Source organism: Peromyscus maniculatus, chromosome X (assembly GCF_049852395.1).
Source record: "Peromyscus maniculatus bairdii isolate BWxNUB_F1_BW_parent chromosome X, HU_Pman_BW_mat_3.1, whole genome shotgun sequence".
NCBI classification, from domain to species: domain Eukaryota; kingdom Metazoa; phylum Chordata; class Mammalia; order Rodentia; family Cricetidae; genus Peromyscus; species Peromyscus maniculatus.
In genome coordinates this window covers 22,531,915-22,551,577 of record NC_134875.1, presented here as the reverse complement: position 1 = coordinate 22,551,577, position 19,663 = coordinate 22,531,915, and the positions used below count along the sequence as shown (strand labels likewise).

General features: G+C 39.6%; 1 protein-coding gene across 1 annotated transcript in view; it reads right to left on the bottom strand.

The window, feature by feature from the left end:
* Window positions 1-19,663, bottom strand: part of Gpc3 (glypican 3) — a 341,092-nt gene that overhangs the window by 150,165 nt on the left and 171,264 nt on the right. Inside the window, exon 3 of the mRNA XM_006996641.4 lies at window positions 547-1,241. Within this exon, the coding sequence (XP_006996703.1) occupies window positions 547-1,241 (695 nt within the window). The remainder of the gene's footprint in view (window positions 1-546; window positions 1,242-19,663) is intronic.

The window sequence follows — 19,663 nt, the reverse complement described above, 5'->3', positions numbered from 1 at the left end:
AAGACCACGGAGATAAATCAGAATGAAAGGTGATGACAACTGAATGAAAATTCTAGTTTCCGAATCATGCCTCGTCCACTAACTATGTAGCTGGGTATGTAACATGCAATTTCACTAAGCTTCAGTTGCCTTGTTTATAAGAGAGAAGAACTATCAGAGTATTATCATAAGGATCATGATAACAACAGTAACAGCTAACATTTAATAAAGGTTTACCATCTATCACACAGATGCTAAGTGTCTGAATACATGCTATTCCTCTTACATGAATTCAAAAAAATGAGACTCATAAAGATAAAATTAGTTCCCAATATTCCACAGCAAGGAAGTATGTGGAGCTAGAATTCAAAGCCTGGTATTATGACTCTGTAGCCTGCAGTTTTAACACGTGGCTTACCTCTGTGAGTTCATTCAGACCATCTGTCATCCTTGCTTGCTCGCTTTTCTTCCTCTATTCTTCTATCAGTATCTGCTGCTAGGGAGGTCACCCCACCCAACACCACAATGAAGGACAGCCCCCTTAGAAAACTGAAGAGAGATACTTACAGTGGTGGTCAGCTTGCCTCCGTTCTTCTGCACATACTGGATGGAATCATGGATCGTGGAAAAGAGTCCGAGCAGCACATTCTCCATGTCGTAGATTCTGTACATGCCGTTCACGAGTTCTTCAAGAGACAGAATGTATTCTCTCCAGTACTTGTCGATCTCCACCACACCTGCCATACAGCCTTGCATGACCACATTGCAATAGCCACCGCAAGGCTTGACCATCATCAGTCCCTGGCAGTAAGAGCAGTACCACATCCTGGTGAGCATACGGCCACAGTCCTTACTGAACTTGAGGTGATCGGTAGTGTTGATGACTTCAATTCCGAGGTTCAGGGCTTGAAGGAAGATTCTAGTGACTTGCAGTGACTTGGAAACCTGGGTCATGATGAGCTTGGGGAAGCTGCCAAATACCTTCAGGTCACGTCTTGCTCCTCGGAGGCACTCGTTGATGTCTAGTACTGACTCGGGCAGGCCGGGGTTCATCATCTGGGTATAGATGACTGGAAAGAGGCTGTCAAACAACTCATTGACCATATCATCTACATTGATATCAGAACCCAAGATGTAGAGAGACACATCTGTGAAAAATTCACCCACAAATTCAAAAGCTTGTGGAGTCAGGCTGGGGTAGTTGTTCTTGAACATGGCATTGGTGTAGTTCTTGGCATGGCGAACAACAATTTCAAAGGCCTCTGTAAAACAGGAGAAAAAAAGACATACCCACAAATTAAAGCATGAAATCCAGGGTATAAATGAATTTGCCATGTCTCTGTTGCTTTGGTCATTAAGGTCCATTTGCTTTCAATAATTGACTCACATTCATTACTGGCATTACCTATATTTCTGCAGTTGTTTGCTCCCATAAATCAATTTTTCTTTCTGAATGTGAAGTCCAAACTTGGATGTGCACATAAATTCTTAAACACACAAATTGTATTTCAAATGACAACAGCCAGGATTCAGTTAACATTTCAGCCTTTCATGACAATATTGATTAAAACTTGGCTAAATGAGAAGTTATTTCTCTTTCTCTCATTGATTCATTCAGTTAAAAAGAAATTGCATTTAAGGACATTTCATTTTTAGACAGAGATAAATATTTGACAACAGACCGTATACTGCATAAACTCATATCACAATTTGAGCCTGTTCAAACCCAGAGGAGAGGCAAGTTATTAGTTAAGAGCAAAAGATAACCCACATTCAATCATTTTGTGTAGAGGTTTCTCCAGATAACTTTAAAGTTATCTGACAGATTGCCAGCCATGGATCCACTGAATGGGTATCTAGGTGGGGTGGGAAAACAATCCAGGCACTCCTCTGTACATTTGGTAGTGACAATGATTGCAAGCCGAACATCTGGGAGGGCAGCCGCTGAGCTTCCTTGGTAAGCTCAGCTTCCACATGACTGGGAAGCCTCATCCAGTCCACAGAGACCACAAATTCAAGATCACATCTGCAGCTCCAGCCCCTTGGCATAAAGCCCAATTAGTGCCACTGCTTGGAGAGAGAAAGTAGTCATGTTGTGCTATCCCATTTTCCCAAAACCAAAATGTTCTAGACACAAAATATTCCAAATAACTAGAGTGTCACTTTTATATGTGAACAGAAAAAAAAACCTACAACAAAAGATTTTTTAAAAAGAAATAGAAGAGTTTAAAAAGAAAAACATGGCCAAGTTTCCTCATATTTTACGTTGGTACTTTCAGTTCCTTCTAAAATGCAAAGGTCCATGACAGATGCCCTCTAAATGATGCCAATTCATGAGCCTTGAAAAATCAAATGATTACTACCTTCAGACTACTAAAGAGACTGAATTCCTTGGGATCACTTAGCCCACCATTTCAGTCATCTGTGGCAGAAGTAAGCTCTAGGCTGAACAACTGCCATCTGCCCTAGACCCCTCACAAGGCAGAACTCACTGCCTAGATTCTTCCCTGGAGCTCCTCACATCCTCAGCAATGTTGGAGAGGTGCCAGTGTGATTCTAAAGAGTTTCCAAGCCCACTAGAGACCAAAAATGAATTTAAATTAGAACTTCCTAATGGACAGAAGTTTTTGAGACTGTGTGGACTGGCGATTGGTCTGAGGGCATGCTTCAGCACCACTGGGAGACCCAAGTGTTTGCTCTTTCCTTCCATTTTTCAACTCTGTGACCCCAGAGCAAATTCTTCCTTTCTGCCAATCATCACATGCTCACTTGTTTGTTTGTTTGTTTAGATCATTAAATGATTCTTAGAAACTTTATCTTACAACAGTCTTCTTAGCTACACTTGTTACTGTCTTCTCCATCTTTGAATCTAAATGCTGAATGAAGCTATGCGATCATCTAACCCAGTTCAAAGGGCCAATCACTCAATTGTTTACAAATCAGAAATTGATATTTTAAATTATTTATTCACTTTAACTTCAGGTAGAAATTTATTATATATTAGGCTATGTTAGGTGCTATGGATATATAAGCTAGATGGAGATTAGTGATATACCATCTTTGTCTCAGAAATATTCACAAGCGGCCAAGCACAGTGGCTCACTCTTAGAATCCCAACATTTGGAAAGCAGAGGTAGGAGAAGTTCAAGGCCAGTGTGATCTACACAGGGAATTCCAGGCTAGCCACAAGAGACCCTATCTCAGAAAGAAATATTTACAGGCTATATAGTTTGGAGATTACAAACCACGTAGAAGAATATTATGACACCTAGTTTTTACAAAAAACCTTCTGAATTTGGTATTATCAACCCTGATTTAACAGATGATGAAATTGAGTCTCAGTGGAATGGATATATTTCTCCAAGGTCACACAGTTGCACAGTAGAAGCAATCAATTCCAACCAGTGTCTCTAAGTGACAGTTACACCCTAGCTGCCCTCAAACTTGCAGTCTACACACATTCTCAAACATCCTGGTAGAAAGTTAAGTTCTATTTTAAACTCATCATTTTCCCATCGGCTTTCTCATCTCTGAATGAAAATGCACCAGAAGAAATTGAAACCCAAAGACCAATAAAGCAGAGCAGTACTTTCACCTTTGCCTTGGGGCAGCATGAAGTAAGAGAAGGGAGAAGACCGCTTCGCAGATGGGTTTACCCCTATAGGTCTCAATCATCCAGGCCACTCTAAAATGAATTCTCTGGGAAGCGAATTTTACCTGAATTGTGCTGTACTCATTCTCTAATATACAAGATACACGGCAGGAAAAGCCCACAGATCCTCCCGCCAATAACATTTCTTTTTCAAAGCTCTGTTGCTAGCACTGCTGGATCAATAGAAAAAGAAAATTACAAAAGATCATGAACTCGTCTACAGAAACAACAACAACAACACATATTGCAGGGGGAAAGGGCTGGGGCCCATATTGAACATCAAGCTCGGATGTGCTTTCTACAGCAGAGTCTACATCTCAGAATGAACTTGGCACCTCTCTGAATTTGGCCCAATTCCCTTGCTTCTGTATCATATGACAGCAGACCAAAGCACAAGGGCTCAGGTAAAGGTTTCACAGGGTCTCATAGGAAGCAACACTAGGTGAAAAGAGATGCTCAGCTTTCTTCAGTCGCTTGAGGGGTCATGAAATAAAGTCTAGGGCAGGAGTAAATGCAAGGAAGGGTAAGTCCACTGATAACACAGTCAGATAACCATGTATACTTTAACTAGACGTGATTTTCCTCTTTCTCTTCCCTTGGGTGAAGTGAAGAGTTATGTCCAGTCAACACTAGAGTAAATTTAGTGGAATCAGAGCTATCATGAAGAATGTGTATCGAAAATATCCACTGATTGTTATAATCTACAGATTAAAATAAATGGATTTAATAAGCCGAGACATGCCCAAATACAGAACCATTTTATCTTTATTGTTATTATATTTTTTATTGATGGATTGCGTGTGTGTGTGTGTGTGTGTGTGTGTGTGTGTGTGTGTGTGCCCACACATATGCCAAGCATGTTTGTGGCGGTCAGAGAACATCTTATGGGAATCAGTTCTCACATTCCACCACGTGACTTCTGGGGATCAGGATGGAACTTTGGTTGTCAAGCTTAGCAACAGGCTAAGGCATGTCACCAGCCCATTCTCTAGATTTCTGAATATTCCTATCACCATCCCAATCACCACGAATGCTAGTGTTGCCAATGTTCTCCCTCAAGTTTGATGCTCTATGACAGACACAGTTCTCCAGATATGGTTTCATGGGAGAAGTGTACAAATTCTCTTTAGATGGTTCAATAACTTCTACCCACCCCCACTCAGGATCTATGGTCTACCACTGTGGCAGAATGGCTAGTCTTAGTATATGGTGCTGTGCTTCTGTGTTCAGACTCACACTGGATGAAATGGGCTTTTATGTGCCGGCTTGGTAGTCAGCTGAGTATATTTTTTAAAAAGGAGAATATACTTGGGGTTGAAAGACAAGAAAAATAAATGAACCATGGAATCCGTTTCAAGGTCTGTAGAGTAAGCAGTTGTTATAGAAACCAGTTTTTTTTTTTTTTTGAGACAGTTTTTCCAGCACTGCAAGGATGGCAGCTACTTTATGAGAACTTTTTTTTAATGCTCCTAGGATGAATACTTCATAATGGCTTAGACTGAAAACAGGCTTTATTTTCAAGTACAGGTACTTGGATGGAAAAGGAAAACTAATCTTTCCTGGGCCACTGCAAGATGCATGCCAGAATCCATGACACACACGCTTCTATCTATCCTCTTCTGCACCTATGACATAACCACATGTGTTTGGAATCGTTTTTTAGTGAGGAAATTGAGGCTCAGAGGTTACATGAGCCACACAGGTAATATTTCTAGTTGGATTCCAGGGCCTCGATTTAAAAGTAGAGACATTGAATCTTGATTAATTGCTGTAGGCTGAATGTGGATTAGCTTCATAGCTAAAAACTCTTAGGGGATAGATAAGGAGACAGCTCAGTTGGTAAAGGGGGTTGCTGGGAAAGCATTAAAGATCTGAGTTCCATCCCCAGAACCTAGGTAAGAAATCTAGGCAGAGTGGCCTGAGTTACACTCCCAGCACTGGAGAGGTGCAGTCAGGAGGATCCTTGAGCTTGCTGGCTAGCCTGTCTATCCTACTTAGAGAGCTCTAGACCAGGAAGATCTAGTCTTCAGAAAAGCAACAAACAAAAACACAAGGCACAAGCAAGAAAGCAAGCAAGCAAAAATCCTCTAAAAGTAATGTGGATGATGTCTGAGAGATGACTCCCAAGGTTGAGCTCTGCTTCTACACACACACACACACACACACACACACACACACACGAGTTAAAACTCCTAAGGTCCCAGGCTTACAGATCTATTATTCTTCTCTGGATTTCACTCCAAGAAATGACACAAAGTTTTCACAATGGAGATCCAAGAAAAATAAAACTCACCTTTTGAGTAGAAGAGGGAAAATTAATTCATGTATTCTCCATAACAATCACCTGCCTTTCAAGGGATATATAACTTTACCAAAGTATCATGTAACTGAAGGAAATTGTTTAATAACTTAGCCTCCTGTAGCTTTCCTATTACACCTTAGGAGGAAAGGGGGGACAAGGAATAAACCTTCTGAAGGTCATTGCCCAAAGACTTAGGATGCAACAACATAATGCACTTGATCAGGAAATTGTAGACAATTTGCATATCCCTTATAACTTAGCACAGCATCAGTGTGCCTAATGTGGGGTAACAGTACACTACGATAAAGGAGGCTATAAGATACAAACAGTATTTGAGAAAGAATTCTTAGGGCCTGTGAGATGGCTTAATGGGTAAATGCATGTGCCATGTAGGCCCAACGACCTGAATTCAGTCCTTTGAACTCATAGTGGAAGAATAGTCCTCAAAGTTGTCCTCTGACCTAACCACACACCCTATGATACACACCCAGGTGCAAGTATGTCCATGCACACATCACACATGCTGTAACAATACTTAATAAAATACTTAGAATAGCAAAGAAAATGTTCTTGGAGAACCCTGAAACTAATGTGATTAAAAAAAAAATTAAAAGACAGTAGAAAAAAAATGAAGCCTCTAGCACCTACGGCTCTAGTCACAGTTACAACACGCTTTGAATATCTTAGCGCCTAGCCAGATTAACAAATAAAAAGGTGAGTGAAGAACAAAATGGCAATGCAGAGGCACACATTCAAACTCCAGAAAACCAGAGAGAAACTGAAAGCCTCCAAGGAAGCTATGGACTCAGTAAGGCTAAGAGTGCGTCAATCTCATGAGAAACCATGCAAGCAAAATAGTACAGTGGAACAGTTAAAAGGGTAGCATGAAAGAGAAGCCCGCTGATGTAGAGCTCTGAATCAGCAACATGCTCCTTCAAGAGTGAAACAGAAATAAGAACCTTCTCAGACAATACAGAGGGAGTTTGTCACTGGTAAGATGGGCAAGAAATATTAAAACAAATTAGAATTACGAATTCTGCAGGAAGGATGGAAAGGAAGATGGAGGAGAGGGAGGTGTCAATGGTGAATTAGGAAGATAAAAGTTTTTTTTCTGTTTCTTTTTCTTAATTGATCAATATCTCTCAGTGGTGGAACACTTTCCCTAGCATTAGTGAGACACTGGATTAAATCCAAAGTACCATTAAATGAATGAATGAATGAATGAATGAATGAATGAATGCATAAATAAAATATAACAGTAACAAAAACAACAACCCTTTTAGAAAATGGGCAAAATGTCTGAGGAGCCACCTCACCAAAGAAGATTCATTGATCCCAAACAATAGAGAAAAGATGCTCAATACCATACATCTTTAGGGAATTAAAAATTACAGTAATAATGAGATGCCATTGTGCAGGCATGAGAATGTTTAAAAGTCATACAACTGACAACATCAAATGCTGTAAGGGTGTAGAGCAGTGGTTCTTAGCCTTCCTAGGTTGTAACTCTTTAATACAGTTATGGTGACCCTAACTATATGTTGTGGTGAGCCCAGCCATAAAATCATCTTCATTGCTACTCCATAACTGTGATTTTGATACTGTCATAAATCGTAATGTAAATATCTGTATTTTCTGATGGTTTTGGGCAACCCCTAGATGGTTGTGACCCACAGGTTCAGAACCTCTGGTGTAGAGCAACAGCAGCAGACACTGGGATGTCTGGTGGGAATACAAGATGATATAACTACTTTAAATGACAGATATGAAACAAAAGATTTTGATCATGTTATGTTGGGGGAATATTATTTTAAGGTATGTTACTTTTGATTAACTCTGTGAAGCTGTGTTACTTTGCCTGTCTAAAACACCTGATGGTCTAATAAAGATCTGAACGGCCAATAACAAGGCAGGAGAAAGGATAGGCAGGACTGGCAGGCAGAGAGTATAAATAAAAGAAGAAAAGAGATGGGAGAGGAGAAAGAAGTAGCCAGAGAAGGAGGAAGGCTCCAGGGGCCAGCCACCCAGCTAAAAACCAAGTCACAGAATAAGAGTAAGATTTACAGAAGTAAGAGAATGGGAAAAGCCCAGAGGCAATAGGGAGATGGGATAATTTAAGTTAAGAAAAGCTGGCTAGAAACAAGTGAAGCTAAGGCCAGGCATTCATAAGTAAGAATAAGCCTCTATGTGTGATTTATTTGTGAGCTGGATGATGGGTCCCCCCAAAAAGAGCAAAAATAAACAATTTTATCCAGAGATTCCCTTATCACCTACTTGATTTTTCTTTCAAATTTAAAAGTTTTAAGTAAAATCTATTAATTTTTGACAGTGCCAGAACTTTAGAACTCAGTCTTTGATGGAACTAGTGATGAGAACCACTGAACACAGATAAGTCACTCCCTCTTTTTTCATTCAACCTGCTTGACATTTCGTTCATGAAAAAGGGAGTTTTAGTATACAATAGATGCCATATGACATCAATGTAATTTTAGTTGGAAAAACCACTGCAAAAATTTAATGGACCAAAACACCCAAACAGGTAACACATTCCAATGTTATTTTTTGAATACTGAATGGTTTTTTGAAAACCAGCCACAGAGAAACAAAAAGTTTAGGTTGAAAGTAAGAGTTTTAGTTTTGGAAATAGTTCATAGAGAAGACACTAAAAACATTAGTTCAATTTCTGTTGTATTTTCACATGCTTTACAATTCACATTAATTTAACAAGAACTTAATAAGCTTAGGAATAAATTGCTATTAAATATAAGTCATTTATTTATGAAGGACTATGACCAGCCTATAAACATAAATACTCTCAGTTTATTCCTTTTAGAAGTTTATTCCTTCTAAACACAAGGTACATCAAGAATATAATAAATGCATTTTCATGAGCTATTACATGTATCATTAGAGATAGGTGAGATGATAGATAGATAGATAGATAGATAGATAGATAGATAGATAGATAGATAGATAGGTGGATGGATATGGATGAATGGACAGACGGATGAATGGATAGACAGATAAATAGAAGAATGATAGAGTATGGATGGATGGATAGATAGATAGATGGATAGATAGAGAGATAGATAGACAGACATGTAAATAAATTTTCCTCCAAAGGCTATCACAGACTAGAGAAGACAATTAAAATGATTTATTATAAGGGTCCTCAGAAGCAAGAAGTGAAAATCTGTACTAGAAAATTTATGAGCCTGCAACAGTTGACCACACTTTTGCCCCATTAGCCCAATTAGTTCTTATCATTTACTGTCCATTAGTTTTCCTGAACAACTACTTTGCTTTCACCTTCTGGACTCTGTAAGTCATGTAACTCATAATTTTTCCCTCCTCACATTTATGACTAGAAAGCTTACAGCTAAATTTATAGCCTCCCACTATCAAGCATAATAAACTTCATGCCATGTGTTTTCTGTCATAACCTTCCTCCATCTTTCCTATCTGTATTTTTCTACTGGCTTGAGCGTTCCTGGGTATTTTAGTTATAGTGCACCTCATTGTTATTATCTACAGTCATAAAGAGAATTTAAAATTCTTTGGAGAATAAAGTAGAATGCAAATAAACAAGTAGGTAAATAAGGACATGGAAAAAGACAGACAAAATACTGTTGCAATAATGTAGTCTCATGGCTGGAGTAACAATTACAGAAGCCTTTCAAATTATAAATGGGTGGGGCCCTTTTGGGAACTCATTAGCAGAAGCTGTCCTCCCCAGCAGCTGCCTGAGTGCTCTCTTTATACTTCTTTCCACCACATATGAAAAACAGGAGTAAAAGCCGGGCAGTGATGGGCGCACGCCTTTAATCCCAACATTCGGGAGGCAGAGGCAGGCAGATATCAGTGAGTCTGAAGCTAGCCTGGTCTACAAAGAGTTCCAGGACAGCCAAGACTGTTATACAGAGAAATCCTGTCTTGAAAAAAGCAAACAAACAAAAACCAAAAACTGGAGTTAAATGTACCTAATGATTTTAAAATAAGGTAGGCCTTAGTATGACTGGTTTCAACAGAGCTAAAATGCTTGTGTTCACATGGATATAGGAATAGGACATCCCTGGGAAACCAGAGAGGTAGCTTGACAAAACAATGCAAGAGTTCTTCAGAGGAAAATCTTTTTTTTACATTGATATAGCTTGATTTCAATAACAATTTGTCCTGCAGAAGTCACAGTTAAGACACCCATTTGACTGTGGTTATACCAAGAATAGTCATAGTTGTTGTAAAAGAATATTTTAGCTAAGCATTTTTCACATTATCAATGTGATGAGCTTTTTCTAAGACATGATCCTTAGTCTTTTTGCATTCTCCTCTGTCTTCCAGGATTTCATTTGGTCTGGCCAGATCTCAACCCAATCATGATTATTCAAGATCTCCATGACTAAGAAGTGGCATCCACTAAAAGAGGCACCAGGGTCATAATCTCAGTACTCCAGTTCCTTCTTTACAAAAGAAAGTCTAATGCTATCCAAAGAAGTGAAGTTTTGCAGTTTCTTCAAGGATTCACACACTAAATGGTCATGGCCTGCTCACTGAACCATTACCTTAAAGACTCTAAAGAAACTAAGGAAAAGATCCTTCTCCAGAGACTATGGTAGGGCACAGGGACTACTAGATACAACTGTGAAAATAATGGCTTGTTGGAGCTGAACCAAAACACAACAACAAACACCCTATCATGTCATAGTCTGGGTCTGGTTCTTGTTTCATCAACTTGTGAAAATTTTGCTTTATAATCTATTATCATGATTCATGAACCACATGTAAGAGTTTTCTTCCTTTAGGTACTTGCTAACCTAAGCTTAGAAAAATAAAAATTAAAAATATGCCTTTTGGGGAAAGAAAGAAGATACTGAATGAAAGGTTCTGTTCCATTAAGAGGGTGTAGTGTCATTTAAAGGTTGGCATGCAAACCTTCCGGTAGTGACTTTCGCTAATGAGCATCTCTGTTTCTGCTCGATGTAACCTAAATTATTGACATAAAGAGCAAACTACCTAGAGGATCTTCTGTGTTGTTAGGCCAATTAACACGTGTGTTTTACACTGCCTTCCTTCTTTAATTGCTTAGACATTGAATTACTATCCTAAGGAAGGTCCATTGTCAATGGTTTATGCGACTCTTGTTCTGTTAAACCATTTTTTCACTTTTTAAAAAATTGTATGTGTAGGCTCTTTGCCTGCATGTATGTCTGTGCACTGCAAGGGCGCCTGATGCTCACAGAAGCCAGGAAAGGCCATGAGACCTACTGGGACTGCAGCTGTAGACAGTTGTAAGCTGCCATGTGGGTGCTGGGAATCAAACCCAGGACCTCTTCTGCAAAAGCAACAAGTGCTCTTAACCACCTAGCCATCTCTCAATGCCCCCAACCCTTGTTTGTAAAAGAGGCTTGTCTGTAACTTGCTAGTAAGGATTTCTACAGAAGCTTGCATTTCCAATAGTACTTCACAGCCCAAGCTGTAGTGACAACAAAGCACCAGATAGCATGCTCTTCCCAACAGTTACTCAAAAGACAGGTCCCCTCTTTACTCCCATCAGTAACAAGAAGTACCAGATCTGAGCTGCCTTAAAAGCTACACATGCATATTCTTCTGGAGGCATAATTCCTTCATTAACTCAACAGGTACCTCACTGAGCTCTCCATATATATAATACCTAGTTAGCTTTTATAGAGAGCCATGAGACTTCCATTCTGTCCTCCAAAGCAAGAAAAGACTGGTTTGGGGTATGTGACCCAAGGCCTAAACTTTGTTGAGACCCTTGTTTCACCTTCTGCCCCTTAAGACATATGACCAATTTAAATATCAACTGGTTAGGGACCTAAATAAATACAGGCCTCTGTCGTTTTGTGATGTCAGCAATATTAAACACTTGCTCAAAAACTAAAGTCCATTTATGTGCTATTGTAATTATCCCATTAGATTGATTACATTATTTGTATAAATATTTGTTTCATTTAATATTTACTTAATGCATACTATCTGCCAGACTGTGGATAGAGCACAAAACTGCTCAGTCCCTAAAGGCTTGTAATAGTCAGCTATGATAAAATACATGGCTTCTCCCTGTTGAAAAGCACAAAATACCATGTATATATGAAAAGTGCACTTTGTTCTAGGAATCATTCATAGCTTAAATATAAATAGTATATAGGTCACTAAGTCACCATATCTGTAAAGTAACTTGTATCACTTTAGATGTTGAAAATTGGTATTCTGTTTTAATTCTATCCCTCCTTCTCCATCGCTGAATGTCAGTGTGTGTATGTGCACTGGTGCATACATGTAGCTAAGGGAAACATTATTATCCCAATTTCACACATGAGCTAGCTAAAATTAAGCCTGGATCTAAGGGATAGAGCTATGTGGTTCATGGTAGCAGCAATGGAACACAGGACTCTTGGCTATGTGTACAATGCTGTTACCATTATGTCCATCTCCTTCCAGGATAAATACTAAATGGCACTTGAAGATAAGCTTCAGGAAAAATAAGGGACTAGCAACTTTGGATCACTTACTGTGTCAGATCATGTTTAAGTGTTTTATGTGAATTAATTCATATAATTATGTAAACCAACCTATAACAAATGTCTACTGCTTTATCCACTTTCTAGGTAAGAAAAGTGAGCCACAGAGAAACTGAATAAGTAGAAGAGCCAAGATGTGAATTCATGCAATCTCAAACCACAAAACCACTATACACCACTGCCTGAGAAAATACATATACCCATCTAATCTAGAGGGATGGCTCATGGATAAAGTGCTTGCCACTCAGACATAAGGACCTGAGTTCCTATTCCCTAGGACCCACATAAAGCCAGATGCAGCACACATCTGTAATTCCAGTGCTCTTACAGAAAGAGGGAAGGCAGGGATAGGAGAATCCCATGAAGTGCATGAGCCAACTGGTCTGGAGTGTGCAACATCAGCAAAGAAAGCTAATCTCAAACAAGGTAGAAAGAGACAACCAACATGCAAAATTGTTTGCTGACCTACACACATATGCCTTATCACACTTGTTTGCTCTCCTCCTACGCACAGATAAAAAGATGCATCTGTTTATCACTGTCTGTGTCCATTTCTTTTTTCTGTTGTGTTGGTTGAGCTCTACATAAGCTTAATGCTTCCATTGCTTGGCTACACTGAATCTACTGAATAGGTAAGAAATAATTCCATGACATGGGTAAAATGTGAGGAGTATGGCCAAGATGACTCATTGCAATTATTTATAAGAACAGTAATTTCTTTAGAAATATACTGCCTGTGGTGCCTTACAGTCACAATGAAATGGGAATTAGAAGAAAATCAGCAAAAGGGGGATATTGATAGGAGCATGGGACCTCAGAGCTCTTGTGTAGCCATGAAATTATGGTATTTAATTGAAAAGCTAGTCTTTGTTTTGTTTTTAAAGTCAGGCCTTCCATTGAATTATAGGTCCTTAAAGGGGCTACTGGCAGAGGAAGGGCAGAATGGCTAGAATCTCGGCAGTTTGTTAAACACTCAGTCTCCAGGAAGATATAGCACGAGACTTAAGGAAAATGAAGACTGGAGTATTTGTGAAGCCTGGAAGAGTTTGAAAGCCTATTCTGATTAACTCAGAGGGGAGAGAGCTACTTAGATGCATTCACTGAGCTCTGGCAGCAGGCAGTCTCAGCAGGAAGAGAAGTGCCACCCATAGGTGCTCCAGCCAAGTTTTAAGGGCAGGTAGGAAGTGCTGCCATCCAAAGGTCAATTGTATAACTTTCCTGTGAGCCTGTCAAAGGAGTGGAATCTGACCTTTAGTAAACTGCCCTTATAGTCTCTAAACATTACTGTTCTTGCGGAGGATCCAGATTTGGTTCCCGGTATGCATATGATGGCTCACTGAAGCCTGTAACTCTAGTTTAAGGGGATCTGATGCCCTCTTCTGGCCTCCTGGAGCATAAGGAACACACAATGTATTCTTATAAATAAATGCACAGGCAAGACACTCAAAGACATTAAAATAAAATAAATAAAATCTTTTTAAAAAGTTGTGTTTGTAGAACCTGAGAGTAGAATGGTGGATGTTATATTCTAGGTGAGAGCAAAAGAGAGGTATTAATTAAAGGGTATAAAGTTTCAATCATATAAGATGAAAAAAAAACCCTAAAAATATAACATATATTGCCTGTAGTAAATTTCACAAAGAGAGTAGAACTTATATTTTAATCATAAAATGACAACAAATCAAGAATGTCAAAGAAAAGTTTTGAAGGAATGAATATACTTATGGCATACATTTTGGTCATGGTTTTATGGCTGTGTACTTATAACCAAATTAACCTGCAAATGTATGCTTTTTGTATGTCAACTATGCACCCGTAAAGTGAAAAAATATATAGTACCATTGTGATCCAGAAGTTAGGATATCAAATCTTTGTAGGCCTGAATAACAGAGTAATTGGTACTTGTTCACACCTAATCAATGGAGGCGATGCTACCACCTGAATTATTGACGGCAGCAATTATTAGAGGCTTCACCACTACCTAAGTAGCCTAAGATGCAAGTGAAAATGGCAAATAAATTAGTTAAAGCCAGGCATAGTAGTTCATGCCTATAATCCCAACATTTGGGCGGTGAAGACAGGAGAAGCTTTGAGACTCAACTACACAGTGAGGCCAGCCTGGGTTACATGAGAGTAATAAAAAAAAAGACCGCCCCTGCAAGGAAAAATGTGTTAGAAAAATGTCTTTTATTAAATATTCAATTGTATTTGTTTTTAACAGGACCAACATTTCTTAAGATTCCAATATGTAACCCAAAGGCCAGCAGCATCCTCTGCAGTAAATGGAATGTGCCTTGGGTCCGGAAGCACACCGTCTTCCTCAGCAAGCAATGTCTTAGCTGCCTTACTGGACTGTGAAAACTGTAATAACATGTGAGGTTAGGAATTATAAACCAGGTGACCTGATGGAAGTTGATGCTATGAACGATCTTGAACAGCTGACAACAGTAACAAAAAGGTGGAAATGGGGTTAATAAAAGGTTAGAAAACAAGGAGGTGAAGGACAGGGATAACCTCAAACTATAACCCAGAAGTAGAGAAGTACAGTCAGTGATACAGACAGCCACTCTCACAAATATAAACACTTGATTCAGCTTCCTTGTTTTGTTTTATATTTTCTAAATATGCCCTAGCAACCATTATATGTGATGCCACAGTCTTGGAGAAAGCCCCAGGTTCTGAGTTAAAAACAGGACAGTGGATACCTAGTACTGCCTCTCATTTGTACGGTTATAGACAAGGACACATTTTGCTTCCATTTGTCTCCAAATTTCTAATAAACTCCAAGTTGTTATTTGCATAATACCACAGACCATGATTTCAGAACTGTCTGTGACAAGGCTCAAAATTGAGCTCAGCAGATCTTCCTGACAAGATGTTTTCTTTTTTCCCAAAATTCTACCCCCAGTAGATCCATCAGCTCGTCTGGTTTTAACTCATTAACGTTACAGTTCATGGTCTTTACAGTTCCATCCAGACCACAGAATCTCTGCTTAGTAGGGGGAGGCTGTGTGCTCTGATCTGCAGGGCAGAGTACATTTGTTCACAGAAGTATTGCATGACTTTTATATATTTGCAATCCTAAGAAGCTTTTGGAAGCAAATGTAACTGAGTGAGTAAACAAACCTGCATTTTTTTGGATAACTCATTTCTTAGAATTTTCTCTTGTTTTTAGGCTATTTTTGGTGGTGGCTGAAGCCTTCACAATTGCTGCAGACAAAAATTCAGCTGGTACTAAGCCTCAGAATTCAGTTGGTTTGGTGCTAAAATATGTACCAATGATTATATTATTCAGGCCTAATGAGATTACATCATATACCTCCCAGATCATAATGGTACCTGTACTTTTCACTTTATTGAGCTATACTTGCCATACAAAAAGCATATGCTTGTAACTTAATTTCCTCCCTCTTTACTACCTACCCCTCACCCCTATAAGACCAATTTAATATTTAAATCTGAAGGGAACAGGGAAAAGGATTAAATAAGGGGAAAAGAGTTCAAACCAGACAGATGGACAAGGGAAACTTTATACTCATCATTGAGAAAGGAAATCTAGCAACCGGCCCTGGCAGCACCATTTCTGAGTGTTCTCGGTGCACTGACATTTTCTGGGTTCAAAGGCAACAGCTCCTGAATTACCGAAAGGCCTGGACACTATTTTAAAATAATGCTTGGAGTGATCTGATGTGTAAAGTGGCTGTCCGCCAAAATGACCTTTGCCATGGTGCTGCGTTCAAGAGGGCTTATTTTAAATGGGCATTAAAATGGCCCGCTGCTGTAATTTGGCACTATGCCTGGAAAGGGGTGATTTTGAGAGTAGGTGTTTTAAACCAAATCACTACAATCCCGCTACAGTTGCCTTGACTAATGAAGTCTTTTGCTCCTGTTGCTTAGCACTTTTCTTAACCGTGCCTGGGGGGCCCACTTATGCAGGCTTGGGGGGAGGGTGCCCTGGATTCCAGCATAAAGGAAGACACAATTGACTGCTTCCTCTTCAGTGACAGCACCCTGCCAGACCCAAGCTATACCAAATCCTGGAGAACTGGGGCATCACTGATAATTCTGTGTAGATTGAAAAAAGAAAGCAGTCCCTTCAATATGTTATTGTGTTGTGATATCTTGTGTACCCTAATAAAATTTGCCTGAAGATCAGAGAACAGAACAAGCCACTAGATTAAAAACATAGAGACCAGACAGTGGTGGCACACACCTTTAGTCAGAGTACTGGGAAGCACACGTGTCTTTAATCCCAGGAAGTGATGGCTAGGCGGAGAAAGGTATACAAGGCACGAGGAGACAGGAACGGAAGGCTTTTCAACAGAAGTGTCCCTTCAGCTGGAGGCTTGTTTAGCTGAACCCTTTTCAGCTGAGGAAGCTCATTCAGCTAGAGGCTGGGCTTTTTGAGGCTGAGGAGTTGGTGAGGTAAGAAGTTGTGGCTGTGGCTTGCTCTGCTTTTCTGATCTTTTGGCTTTTACCCCAATATCTGGTTCCAGGTATTTTTTATTATAAGACCATTTTAGAATTTGGACAACATTATTGTTCAAGTCAGAGACCCAGAGATGAACTGAAATTCAAATTTTTCATTTCCTAAAATTTCCATCTGGGAGTCAATAAAGCCAGCATCTCCAGCTCAGAATGGCTAAAACCAGAGGGAAATAAGAAACAGTGGTGCTATACAATTCCAGTTCACCCTGACACCAATGCTTTATGGGAATTTTGATGTAAATGATGTTCAAAGCATCCATATAATGGGCTAATAATTAGCTTACCCTTTGCACTGTATCTTTGAACTTTTCCAGACTGTTCAGATCTGAGATTTTACTACAAATTCTAACATGCTTCTTTTCCATGTGCCCCTCTGCTCTCTGTATTGAACTTGTTCTCCCCCCCCCCCCCGTGTCTCAAAAGAATGCCAGACAGAAGGCACTGAATGTTTCCATATAAAAAAAAGAAATAAAGTTTACCTGTCAATTCTCAATGCTTGTTAAAGTGCAATGATATATAGTGCATAATTTTTAAGCCAAAGGGTTATGTGGGTCAGCTTACAAACTGGGTACCAAACTTGATTGGGCCGGGTGGAAATGTTAATTTATTTGAACATAGGTAAACCAAAACAAAGACTGCTGCATGGTATCAGTGCATACAAACATCCAGAAAGGCTGATAGATGGCAAGCAATCTGGAAGACTTAGCCCCTATCATTCTTCCCAACACAGTTGGATTCATGTTTCTCAGTTACTGTTTGGACTGATAGTATCGCCGTCCACCATCCACACTATGTGTCATTTTTTTTTCACCAGATTGAAATGAATATTCCTTTCATTCTAAGACTACCATGAAATCACTGGAGGCAGTGCTGATATGAGAATCCAGGCTACCATCAGCTAATGGGCATGAGCAGATAGGTTTCACAATGACGATTAAGTAACATCAACAATGACGATAATACCAACCCATTGTGTCTGCACTGTACACTCATTTGGACCAGGCACCACTACCACTCTAAGCCTCTTACTTACATTTTATCCTCACAACCCTCCAATAAGATGGTTTATGGTGATTATTCCACTTCATAGGTAGAACAATGAAGGCACAGGAAGCAAAACAAAGTTGCTCAAACCCTCACAATTCCTAAGTGGTACAGAGCTGGAAATCAATGTGAGCTATTCAGCATTCTTCTCTAACATTCAATATGAGAGGTCAGCCATTCTCCTCGGTGAAAGAGAGAAGGTAGCACCAATTGGCATATTCATTATTAATGAAATTGAAAATAATGTAAAAAGAGGGAATAGGATCCTTACTTTTATTAGGTACAAGGCTCTGGGGAGATGGCTCAACTCAGAAACGTGCTTTCCACACCAGCATGAGGACCTGAGTCTGATCTCAGTTCTCATGTACATGGTGGCATGCAATAGGAGCCTCAATGCTGGAGGAGTGGAGTCTTGTGGCGCCTTAGGCCTCACTGGCCAGCCAGTCTAGCCTTACCAGTGTTCCCCGGATGCCAGGCTAAAACATTTAAGTGGACAGCTCCCGAGGAACACCACCACAGGCTGATCTCTGGCTTCTCCACTCACGCATACACACATGCACATGCACCTTTCCACACACAAACACGCACAGCCTCCAACACACAGAATTAGTAATAAGGGCAGCGTCTAGATGTTCTGTGTACCGAATATGAAGAGCAGACGTAACTCACAAATGTAAAAGGGGGAAAGTCTCAACAAGTCCTCTACCTAAGCTCATCACCAGCGGTGGCGGCGGACATGTTAGTAAAATTAGAGAAGCACTCTATAGACAAAAGAAGTCGTCCTTCTAAAGAAAAGACTACAGAGCAGAGCAGCTGTTTGCCGGAGATGGACTGAGCAGAGCTATATTTTAATTAGACCCAGGACATAGTGTGGCAGCCTTCACATGCTAGCTCTAGTTATTGCTGTATTTTTTTTTAAAGCTAAACAAAGGAAAACTCAATAACTCAAAAAAAAACTCTAAAAAAAAAGAAAAGAAAAACTCAAAAGCCCCCAAACAGCATTATGAAGGAGTCTAGATAGAGAGTATTTTACATGTGACAGTAGAAAGGTCATGTGGATCCTCATCTCCAAGTTTCACTCATTTTCCAAGACATCCTTTTGGTCCATTATCTCTGTTTTGATGAGTAGTGCAGGGAAATTCATCTTGTTTTCATATGACACAGTGCCAGCTCAATAAGCCACCTTTCACTGTGGACAGGTCACTTTCTTTCTCTAGCCCTTAGGAAAATATGGCTAACTGTGAAAATTCCTTCAAGCTCTACAATTTCATAATTACGTGCTATTTCTTATCAGTTTTATGGTAGATGATATAGTATAATAACCACATAACAGTATACCTTAGTATTTTACTAACATATAAACTCATAAACACACACACACACACACACACACACACACACACACACACACACACACAATATCACAGACAAGCAGACACAAAAAAAAAGCAATAAGGTGATTTTGGTTTTACTCTGCAGGATCTTAAAAATAGAATCAAAGAAAATTAATTGGCTGTCACACTGTCTCTAGAAAATGCCATTAGGTACAGAGTTCGGCTCTTAGTAGAAGAGTACAGATTTCTCTGACAAGGAGATTCATATCAAGCATGCTCACAGAGGGCAATGTTTAGAATTTTCAAATGTCCTGGGTTTGGAGAC